The following is a 12,120-nucleotide window of genomic DNA, read 5'->3' as shown; positions in this document are numbered from 1 at the left end:
AATTGATAGCTGTTTCAACCTTTCACAGTTGTGGCCAATTTTAAAAAGTGGTGAGAAATGGTGGGCGGTGCTACTATCAGGCCGGCTGATTTATTACATTTTATTTTGTGCCTGTGCTTTAGTTTCTTTTACATTTGGAGGTTGAAGTGATGTTATCGGACTTTGCACAGATTGAGGTGGCAACAGCAAGATGCGGTTTACTATTGTTGTTGTTCATTACGCTTTATGTCAGAAAATAGTACAAAAACTGGTAAATTGTATGCCTGCTCATAGCATGGTAGATTTCATTCTCTGAACCGTGGAAAGCCCAAAATACACCAAATGTGGTGTGTACCTGTTAATAAATTGGGCACATCTTACTCCAATGATTTATAAATTGGCGCATAAAATGACTTTAGTGAACTTGATAAAATGAAACATTACAGTATGGGAACTGGGTGACCATGCCATGTCATGTGTGCATAATTTAATTGTCTTGTTAGAATATGTTTTACAGTTAGGGCCAGAAATATTTGGACAGTGACACAAGTTTTGTTATTTTAGCTGTTTACAAAAACATGTTCAGAAATACAATTATATATATAATATGGGCTGAAAGTGCACACTCCCAGCTGCAATATGAGAGTTTCCACATCCAAATCGGAGAAAGGGTTTAGGAATCATAGCTCTGTAATGCATAGCCTCCTCTTTTTCAAGGGACCAAAAGTAATTGGACAATGGACTCTAAGGGCTGCAATTAACTCAGAAGGTGTCTCCCTCGTTAACCTGTAATCAATTAAGTAGTTAAAAGGTCTGGGGTTGATTCCAGGTGTGTGGTTTTGGATTTGGAAGCTGTTGCTGTGACCAGACAACATGCGGTCAAAGGAACTCTCAATTGAGGTGAAGCAGAACATCCTGAGGCTGAAAAAAAAGAAAAAATCCGTCAGAGAGATAGCAGACATGCTTGGAGTAGCAAAATCAACAGTCAGGTACATTCTGAGAAAAAAGGAATTCACTGGTGAGCTTGGGAACTCAAAAAGGCCTGGGCGTCCACGGAAGACAACGGTGGTGGATGATCGCCGCATACTTTCTTTGGTGAAGAAGAACCCGTTCACAACATCAACTGAAGTCCAGAACACTCTTAGGGAAGTAGGTGTATCTTTCTCTAAGTCAACAGTAAAGAGAAGACTCCATGAAAGTAAATACAAAGGGTTCACATCTAGATGCAAACCATTCATCAATTCCAAAAATAGACAGGCCAGAGTTAAATTTGCCGAAAAACACCTCAAGAAGCCAGCCCAGTTCTGGAAAAGTATTCTATGGACAGATGAGACAAAGATCAACCTGTACCAGAATGATGGGAAGAAAAAAGTTTGGAGAAGAAAGGGAACGGCACATGATCCAAGGCACACCACATCCTCTGTAAAACATGGTGGAGGCAACGTGATGGCATGGGCATGCATGGCTTTCAATGGCACTGGGTCACTTGTGTTTATTGATGACATAACAGCAGACAAGAGTAGCCGGATGAATTCTGAAGTGTACCGGGATATACTTTCAGCCCAGATTCAGCCAAATGCTGCAAAGTTGATCGGACGGCGCTTCACAGTACAGATGGACAATGACCCCAAGCATACAGCCAAACCTACCCAGGAGTTCATGAGTGCAAAAAAGTGGAACATTCTGCAATGGCCAAGTCAATCACCAGATCTTAACCCAATTGAGCATGCATTTCACTTGCTCAAATCCAGACTTCAGACGGAAAGACCCACAAACAAGCAAGACCTGAAGGCTGCGGCTGTAAAGGCCTGGCAAAGCATTAAGAAGGAGGAAACCCAGCGTTTGGTGATGTCCATGGGTTCCAGACTTAAGGCAGTGATTGCCTCCAAAGGATTCGCAACAAAATATTGAAAAAAAAATATTTTGTTTGGGTTATGTTTATTCGTCCAATTACTTTTGAGCTCCTAAAATGTGGAGTGTTTGTAAAGAAATGTGTACAATTCCTACATTTTCTATCAGATATTTTTGTTCAACCCTTTAAATTAAACGTTACAATCTGCACTTGAATTCTGTTGTAGAGGCTTCATTTCAAATCCAATGCGGTGGCATGCAGAGCCCAACTCGCGAAAATTGTGTTACTGTCCAAATATTTCTGGCCCTAACTGTACATTCACATTATATTGATTACATCATATAGTAATATAGACATTGATGAAAATAAATACGGTATTCTTTTTATGTTTGATTTGTATTAGCTGGTGGAAACCTCACAGTAGCTCTTGTTGATACATAAATATACAAGTCATGTTATCATGCATAATATAAACACAGCTGGTGCAAAATTGGGGGTAGTGATACTCACAAATTTAAAGAAGTTTTCCGGGTCTAAAATGGGTCATCAATAGCCAATTGGCACGGGTCTGCAACTCAACAGCCCTGACAATCAGCCATTTGAAGAGCCCAGAACACTCAAGTGCATGCCGTAGTCTCTCCTCATGCCAGAGGAGCTTAGTATAATCCAGGTGAACAGACTTGAACTGCTCTACTAGGCATTGCCTCTACAAAATGTAAATCGCTGTGTCAAGCACAGAGTGATGAAGCTATGGCACTTGCCTGATTCTCGTTTTAGAACATATCGCTGTTGCTTTCTTTTGTTTATTTAAAGCAGCTGAATGGCTGAATGAATGAATAAAAGGGGAGCGGTGGGGGAGAGCGGGGAGGAACGGGGGGAGATCTCTCTCTCACTCTCTCCTCCCCGGTCCTCCCTGCTTACTCCGCCAACTCACCGCTCTCCCCCGTCGGCACCCGAATCTTTAGAGCGGGCAGGTACTTGCATAAGGCACTACTCGCTCGAGTAGTTTGCCTTAGCGAGTACGCTCGCTCATCTCTACTACTTATTATCAATGGCTCTTGCTCTACCAAACCTGACCTGTCCATGTTTGACATGTAATACTATATGCAACTTGCTCTGGTGATAATAGCTGATCTGCCATGTTCTTCCATGATGCCAGTTTTTTTTTTTGTTAATGTATAACCAAGATGACTTTTTCTGTAAGTATCCCACAAAATTTCATATCATCAGCAAAAGCTGACACTTTGCATACCATCCACAAGGTAATTAATAAATAGTTTAAAATTAGAGATGAGCGAACGTACTCGTCCGAGCTTGATGCTCGTTCGAGTATTAGGGTGTTCGAGATGCTTGTTACTCGAGACGAGCACCACGCGATGTTCGAGTTACTTTCACTTTCATCTCTGAGACATTAGCGCGCTTTTCTGGCCAATAGAAAGACAGGGAAGGCATTACAACTTCCTCCTGTGACGTTCCAGCCCTATCCCACCCCCCTGCAGTGAGTGGCTGGGGAGATCAGGTGTCACCCGAGTATTTAAATCTGCCCCGCCCGCGGCTCGCCACAGATGCATTCTGACAGAGATCAGGGACAGTGCTGCTGATGCTGCTGCTGCTATAGGTAAAGCGTTAGGAGTTATTTAAGGCTTGAAGAACCCCAACGGTCCTTCTTAGGGCCACATCTGACAGTGTGCAGTACTGTTGAGGCTGCTGTGAGCAGTGTTGCACAATTTTTTTTTTGTATATAGGGCGTGCAGAGCATTGCATCCTCAGTCTGCAGTCATTGTACAGAGTATAGGGCCAGTACTGGTGAGGCAGGGACAATGGGAAAGGTGAAAGAGATATACTGTCTATATAGGCAGTGGGCTTTTTCAAACAAATTTGGGAAAAATACTATCTTTGGGCTGCCTTTGACCGTCTTGAGTGTACTACGTCTCTGCTGGGGGTAGTAGTCCTAATTATTACGCAGCTAAGTGTTACAGCAGGCTTGCGCAAAATTGTTTTCTGGCTCTGCGTTGCCCGTTACATCACTGCCGTCATCCCGTCCAGAGGGAAACAGTCTGCAGTAATTTTACATAGTATAGGGCCAGTACTGGTGAGGTAGGGACAGTGGGAAAGGTGAAAGAGATATACTGTCTATATAGGCAGTGGGCTTTTTCAAACAAATTTGGGAAAAATACTATCTTTGGGCTGCCTGTGACTGTCTTGAGTGTACTGCGTCTCTGCTGGGGGTAATAGTCCTAATTATTACGCAGCTAAATGTTACAGCAGGCTTGCACAAAATTGTTTCCTGGCTCTGCGTTGCCCGTTACATCACCGCCGTCATCACGTCCAGAGGGAAACAGTATACATATATACGCCGCCTACCGTATCTGTCTGCTGTCTTAGCTCAGCCTTTAAAAAAATAGAAGCAAAATACTTAAGGCCTACTACTGGCCTTTGGACACTTGACTGCTTCTGCACTGTGAATTCCACTAGCCCAGTCATACGCACCTACGTCTCACTACAGGCATGCGCAAAATTCTTTCCTGGCTCTGCTGTACGTTCTGTAAGCGAAGTCAGCCTCCAACCATAGGCCAATAAGCAGCACATTTAATTACAGCGTTCTGTTTCTGCACTACTGGTAATACACCATGCTGAGGGGTAGGCCTAGAGGACGTGGACGCGGGCGAGGACGCGGAGGCCCAAGTCAGGGTGTGGGCACAGGCCGAGCTCCTGATCCAGGTGTATCACAGCCGACTGCTGCGGGATTAGGAGAGAGGCACGTTTCTGGCGTCCCCAGATTAATCTCACAATTAATGGGTCCACGCGGGAGAACTTTATTAGAAAATGAGCAGTGTGAGCAGGTCCTGTTGTGGATGGCAGAAAGTGCATCCAGCAATCTATCGACCACCCAGAGTTCTACGCCGTCCACTGCTGCAACTCTGAATCCTCTGGCTGCTGCTCCTCCTTCCTCCCAGCCTCCTCACTCCATTACAATGACACATTCTGAGGAGCGGGCAGACTCCCAGGAACTGTTCTCGGGCCCTTGCCCAGAATGGGCAGCAATGGTTCCTCTCCCACCGGAGGAGTTTGTCGTGACCGATGCCCAACCTTTGGAAAGTTCCCGGGGTCCGGGCGATGAGGCTGGGGACTTCCGGCAACTGTCTCAAGAGCTTTCAGTGGGTGAGGAGGACGACGACGATGAGACACAGTTGTCTATCACTCAGGTAGTAGTAATTGCAGTAAGTCCGAGGGAGGAGAGCACAGAGGATTCGGAGGAAGAGCAGCAGGACGATGAGGTGACTGACCCCACCGGGTTTGCTAAGCCTACTGAGGACAGGTCTTCAGAGGGGGAGGCAAGTGCAGCAGCAGGGCAGGTTGGAAGAGGCAGTGCGGTGGACAGGGGTAGAGGCAGGGCCAGACCAAATAATCCACCAACTGTTTCCCAAAGCGCCCCCTCGCGCCATGCCACCCTGCAGAGGCCGAGGTGCTCAAAGGTGTGGCAGTTTTTCACTGAGAGTGCAGACGACCGACGAACTGTGGTGTGCAAGGTTTGTCGCGCCAAGATCAGCCGTGGAGCCACCACCACCAGCCTCACCACCACCAGCATGCGCAGACATATGATGGCCAAGCACCCCACAAGGTGGGACGAAGGCCGTTCACCGCCTCCGGTTTGCACCACTGCCTCTCCCCCTGTGCCCCAACCTGCCACTGAGATCCAACCCCTTCTCAGGACACAGGCACTACCGTCTCCCGGCCTGCACCCACACCCTCACCTCCGCTGTCCTCAGCCCCATCCACCAATGTCTCTCAGCGCACCATCCAGCCGTCGCTAGCGCAAGTGTTTGAGCGCAAGCGCAAGTACGCAGCCACGCACCCGCACGCTCAAGCGTTAAACGTGCACATAGCCAAATTGATCAGCCTGGAGATGCTGCGTATAGGCTTGTGGAAATGGAGGCTTTCAAAAACATGATGGCGGCGGCCCCGCGCTACTCGGTTCCCAGTCGCCACTACTTTTCCTGATGTGCCATCCCAGCCCTGCACGACCACGTCTCCCGCAACATTGTACGCGCCCTCACCAACACGGTTACTGCCAAGGTCCACTTAACAACGGACACGTGGACAAGCACAGGCGGGCAGGACCACTATATCTCCCTGACGGCACATTGGGTGAATTTAGTGGAGGCTGGGACCGAGTCAGAGCCTGGGACCGCTCACGTCCTACCCACCCCCAGAATTGCGGGCCCCAGCTCGGTGCTGGTATCTGCGGCGGTGTATGCTTCCTCCACTAAACCACCCTCCTCCTCCTCCTATGCAACCTCAGTCTCGCAATCAAGATGTGACAGCAGCAGCACGTCGCCAGCAGTCGGTGTCGCGCGGCGTGGCAGCACAGCGGTGGCCAAGCGTCAGCGGGCCGTGCTGAAACTACTCACCTTAGGAGAGAAGAGGCACACGGCCCACGAACTGCTGCAGGGTCTGACAGAGCAGACCGACCGCTGGCTTGCGCCGCTGAGCCTCCAACCGGGCATGGTCGTGTGTGACAACGGCTGTAACCTGGTGGCGGCTCTGCAGCTCGGCAGCCTCACGCACGTGCCATCCCTGGCCCACGTCTTTAATTTGGTGGTTCAGCGCTTTCTGAAAAGCTACTCACGCTTGTCAGACCTGCTCGGAAAGGTGCGCCAGCTCAGCGCACATTTCCGCAAGTCCAAGATGGACGCTGCCACCCTGCGCACCCTGCAACATCGGTTTAATCTGCCAGTGCACCGACTGCTGTGCAACGTGCCCACATGGTGGAACTCTACGCTCCACATGTTGGCCAGGCTCTGTGAGCAGCGTAGAGCTATAGTGGAATACCAACTCCAACATGGGCGGCGTAGTGGGAGTCAGCCTCCTCAATTCTTTACAGAAGAGTGGGCCTGGTTGGCAGACATCTGCCAGGTCCTTGGAAACTTTGAGGAGTCTACCCAGATGGTGAGCGGCGATGCTGCAATCATTAGCGTCACCATTCCTCTGCAATGCCTCTTGAGAGGTTCCCTGCAAAGCATAAAGGCAGACGCTTTGCGCTCAGAAAAGGAGGCGGGGGAAGACAGTATGTCGCTGGATAGTCAGAGCACCCTCATGTCTATATCTCAGCGCGTTGAGGAGGAGGAGGAGGAGGGGGAAGAGACAGCTTGGCCCACTGCTGAGGGTACCCATGCTGCTTGCCTGTCATCCTTTCAGCGTGTATGGCCTGAGGAGGAGGATCCTGAAAGTGATCTTCCTAGTGAGGACAGCTATGTGTTGCGTATAGGTACCCTGGCACACATGGCTGACTTCATGTTAGGATGCCTTTCTCGTGACCCTCGCGTTACACGCATTCTGGCCACTACGGATTACTGGGTGTACACACTGCTCGACCCATGGTATAAGAAGAACCTTTCCACTCTCATACCCGAAGAGGAAAGGGGTTCGAGAGTGATGCTATACCACAGGACCCTGGCAGACAAACTGATGGTAAAATTCCCATCCGACAGTGCTAGTGGCAGAAGGCGCAGTTCCGAGGGCCAGGTAGCAGGGGAGGCGCGGAGATCAGGCAGCATGTACAGCACAGGCAGGGGAACACTGTCCAAGGCCTTTGACAGCTTTCTGGCTCCCCAGCAAGACTGTGTCACCGCTCCCCAGTCAAGGCTGAGTTGGCAGGAGCACTGTAAAAGGATGGTGAGGGAGTACGTAGCCGATCGCACGACCGTCCTCCGTGACGCCTCTGCCCCCTACAACTACTGGGTGTCAAAGCTGGACACGTGGCCTGAACTCGCGCTGTATGCCCTGGAGGTGCTTGCTTGTCCTGCGGCTAGCGTCTTGTCAGAGAGGGTGTTTAGTGCGAGGGTGGAAATCATCACGGATAAGCGTACCCGCCTGTCAACCGACAGTGCCGACATGCTTGCAATCATAAAGATGAACAAAGCCTGGATTTCCCCAGAGTTTTCTTCTCCACCAGCGGACAGCAGTGATACCTAAACAATACGTAGGCTGCACCCGCGGATGGAAGCATCGTTCTCTATCACCATAAAAAACGGGGACCTTTTAGCTTCATCAATCTGTGTATTATATTCATCCTCCTCCTCCTGCTCCTCCTCCTGAAACCTCACGTAATCACGCTGAACGGGCAATTTTTCTTAGGCCCACAAGGCTCAGTCATATAACTTTTGTAAACAATGTTTATACGTTTCAATTCTCAATTCAATAAAGCGTTGAAACTTGCACCTGAACCAATTTTTATTTTAACTGGGCTGCCTACAGGCCTAGTTACAAATTAAGCCACATTAACCAAAGCGATTAATGGGTTTCACCTGCCCTCTTGGTTGGGCATGGGCAATTTTTCTGAGGTACATTAGTACTGTTGGTACACCAATTTTTTTGGGCCCTCGCCTACATTGTAATCCTAGTAATTTTTAGCCCACCTGCATTAAAGCTGACGTTACCTCAGCTGTGCTGGGCACTGCAATGGGATATATTTATGTACCGCCGGTGGGTTCCAGGGAGCCACCCATGCTGTGGGTGCACACGGAATTCCCATTGCGGAGTTGTACCTGCCTGTGACTATTTATAAAAAAAAAACCGGTCTGACTGGGGCATGCAGACACCTTGACAGAATGAATAGTGTGTGGTACATGGGTTCCCCATTGCTATGCCCACGTTTGCAGCTCCTGATGGAGGTGGCACAGGATTGGATTTCTCATTGCTTCTGTACAGCATTATGGGCTATCGCCCTGCCCCTTTTAAAGAGGGTCGCTGCCTGGCCGTGCCAACCCTCTGCAGTGTGTGCCTGCGGTTCCTCCTCATGGCAGACGCACTTATAAATAGACATGAGGGTGGTGTGGCTATGAGGCCAGCGGTGGCATGAGGGCAGCTGAAGGCTGCGCAGGGACACTTTGGTGTGCGCTGTGGACACTGGGTCGTGCGGAGGGGTTGGGCAGCATGTAACCCAGGAGAAGTGGCAGCGGAGTGTCATGCAGGCAGTGATTTTGCTTTGTTGGATGTAGTGTGGTGCTTAGCTAAGGTATGCCTTGCTAATGAGGGTTTTTTAGAAGTAAAAATTGTTGGGGGGGGGGCACTCTTGCCGCTATTGTGGCTTAATAGTGGGACCTGGGAACTTGAGATGCAGCCCAACATGTAGCCCCTCGCCTGCCCTATCCGTTGCTGTGTCGTTCCCATCACTTTCTTGAATTGCCCAGATTTTCACAAATGAAAACCTTAGCGAGCATCGGCGATATACAAAAATGCTCGAGTCGCCCATTGACTTCAATGGGGTTCGTTACTCGAAACGAACCCTTGAGCATCGCGAAAATTTCGTCTCGAGTAATAAGCACCCGAGCATTTTGGTGCTCGCTCATCTCTATTTAAAATGAATTAGGCCTAACACCGATCCTTGTGGTACCTCTCTGTTGACTATTTTGAATATGAACCTTTTAAAATTAACCTTTGTATTGTGTCCCTCAACCTATACAGATGTATCACTGCTAAAAAGAATGTTTGTTGCCAATTATGTTTATTTGATGTGCGGAACGATTGTTTGGTGCCCTATGCTATTTGCATAGCCTATTGCAGTGCATTTGTATGCTACCATAATGGTGTAGTGCCAGTAGGGATAACAATTAATGCATCTGCACATTGTCTTCTAGTCCCTGCATCTGAAGCTTCAGTTGTTTGGTACAGTACCAAATGATTTTGGAAAATCTGGATATATCACAACAGGGACATAACCAACAGCTAGATTTGCACTTATCTCATCATAGAAGCCATGTTGATTAGGTACAATCTATTTTTCATAAAACCATGCTGGTTACCAGTTATTAGATTATTCACCGCTGTATACTTTTGCAGGTCCTTCCTTGGAATACCCTCAAGTACAGTATTTTACTATACTATTGGTGCAATATCAGTCATCCTCTAATAATGTTGCAGTGATCCTGTTACAACAGTATCTACGTAAGAAGATTAGATATAACATATCAATTGACAAGCTCAATTCCCTCAATATGCACAATTATGCTCTTGTAAAATTGTTCTAAAAGACGCTTGCAAATTTCCCTTTTTAAAGGCCACTTCAGTGAAATTAGTGAAATATTTACATAAAGGTTAAAAAAAATGCCAATGATTCTGCCTGTTCACTGAGCATATTTCTTTACTAAAATCTCCATTTCTATATAAATGTATGTGTTATTTAGTGCATGTATTAATTATCTTGCATTTGCCGTTGTGCATAGGTAACGCTACAGGATTTGGAACAAAAACGACCCCATTTGGAAGAATTAATAACTGCAGCTCAGAACCTAAAAAACAAAACAAGCAACCCGGAGGCTCGAGCGGTAGTTACAGATCGCAGTAAGTGGACATTTTTTGCATTACATTTAGCAATATAATTATTGAGCCACTTAATGGAGACAACTTCATTTATAAATTCAGGCATCGGTTGATATTGTTTGGGAAAGCAGCAGGACACCACAGATTTACTCTGCAGTAGTCATTGGAATGTATGAATGAGCATGTAACGCATGGTCGCACCACATCCTTCAGAGCAGGAACTCTGACTAATAAAAGGGGTTCCTGATGAGACAATCACTACATGTCACAAGTTAATGATTAATGACTGCAAGAAGAATTGAAAAAGTAGAGCTGTACTTATATATTACCAAAATCAATTAAATGGAACAAGATTGTTAATGATAAAGCTGCTAACTGTAACCTATATCCCATTACCATAATCTTACTAGCCAGCCTCCTAGGACCTTCAAAACTAATGAAATTAGAAGTAACACCACCCAAGGCTGAAATAAAATGATTTTGTTTTTATAAAAGCTGCTGATTAAACTGTAGGACTGCAGCTGGCATTAGCCTTTAGAATGCTTAGAGTGAAACTGCTATTTAACCCTTTCCAATGCACTGTCTGACGTCTGAAGACATTCTGATTGAAGGCTGTACAGCTCCGATGTCGGAAGACGTCTGGCATGGTATTCTTACTGTATTTTACTGGCCGCTCTGTTGTCGGGGAGCCTCTCCAGCATGTCCCAAACCGCAGTGCTGGCTCTAGCCAGCAGATGGCGCCATTGTATAATGGCAGAAAGAAAAAGCCCCTTAGGAAACCCTGAATCCAAAATTGGATTGCAAAGGGTTAAACTTTTAGTTTTATCTAACTTTAAAGGCACTGATGAGGGATCGTGATTTTTATTTAAAAGCTAGAAATACTTTATTAAAGGCCTATACTGTGTACTGTAAACAATATAAGTATCATTGACCCCTGAAACTGAACTTCCAATTCTATAAAACTGCCCTAAATTCTTGTTACCTGAGATACCAGCCTTATTATTAAATCTAATCCTTCATTCGGCTTGCTGCTACAGTAACATTTGTTGGATATCATTTTGTTAATCCTTTTTTGCAAATCTTCTCCCTAAGAAATTATTATTAGTTTCTTATTTTTATGGCTCATATACTGGGATGACATTATGAAATGTACTCTTTTTTCACAGTTTCAGTGCTGTGCCTGAATGCATCTCGTTGTAATTAAACATGCAAAAGGTTTCACTCAGGAAGTCTTGTGTTTTAGAACTACTATTCTTCAAATAATTAACTTATTTCTGTATTGTTAAAAAAAAAGTAAGGCGAACTGAATAATACAACCCCAATAAATAAATTAAAGCTAGTCTGAAGGAGCTACCAGGCTATCGTGCAACGGTATATTTTCTATCTTTTGAAATAATCATGAGTGGAATTTTAGAAACTAAGGTATAATAAGTGAAGCTTTAATTAAAAGTAGTGCTTCTAGTTTGGGAGTATTTATCTCTACCAATGTACAGTATTGTTAAGGCCTGTGTCAATCCTAAAGAAATCTATGGGGTGACGAAATATCATTGCATTCTGTATACATATTTGATTTAAAATCTGAAGCAAAAGTTATTTTTTGGCTATAGTCACATACTCACAAAAATGAGTGAAAAGGAAATGATGAATTAACTAGGGATAATAGTTCACTAAGAGCTGGATAGTCTAGCTGGAACTTTTAAATGGTAAATTTGGGATATTTAGTAACATGTTGGCATGTTATATACAGTATGTATGTAATACCAGCGTATACCGTAGCAGCAATGTCTTCTAATGGCGCCCGTATAAGTTTCCGTTTTAACTATCTGGTGGTAACTCATTATCAATCTGGAGGAAGTATGGTTGGATGGATACTTAACTGCTATGTTATGGATTACCAAATCAACAGACTGGTTGATCTACTGTACCACAAAAAAAGTATTACCTGCTGCTGCCAGGGTATGGGCAAC

At 46.1% G+C, this 12,120-nt stretch overlaps 1 protein-coding gene across 1 annotated transcript in view; it reads left to right on the top strand.

Moving 5' to 3' along the window:
• DMD (dystrophin) overlaps positions 1 to 12,120 on the top strand; it is a 2,524,637-nt gene that overhangs the window by 1,782,204 nt on the left and 730,313 nt on the right. Inside the window, exon 52 of the mRNA XM_066577956.1 lies at positions 10,057 to 10,174. Coding sequence (XP_066434053.1) covers positions 10,057 to 10,174 — 118 coding nt within the window. The remainder of the gene's footprint in view (positions 1 to 10,056; positions 10,175 to 12,120) is intronic.

This window comes from Eleutherodactylus coqui, chromosome 1 (genome assembly GCF_035609145.1).
Source record: "Eleutherodactylus coqui strain aEleCoq1 chromosome 1, aEleCoq1.hap1, whole genome shotgun sequence".
Classification (NCBI taxonomy): Eukaryota; Metazoa; Chordata; class Amphibia; order Anura; family Eleutherodactylidae; genus Eleutherodactylus; species Eleutherodactylus coqui.
The sequence above is the reverse complement of the archived record's forward strand: the minus strand, read 5'-3'. Positions and strand labels throughout refer to the sequence as shown.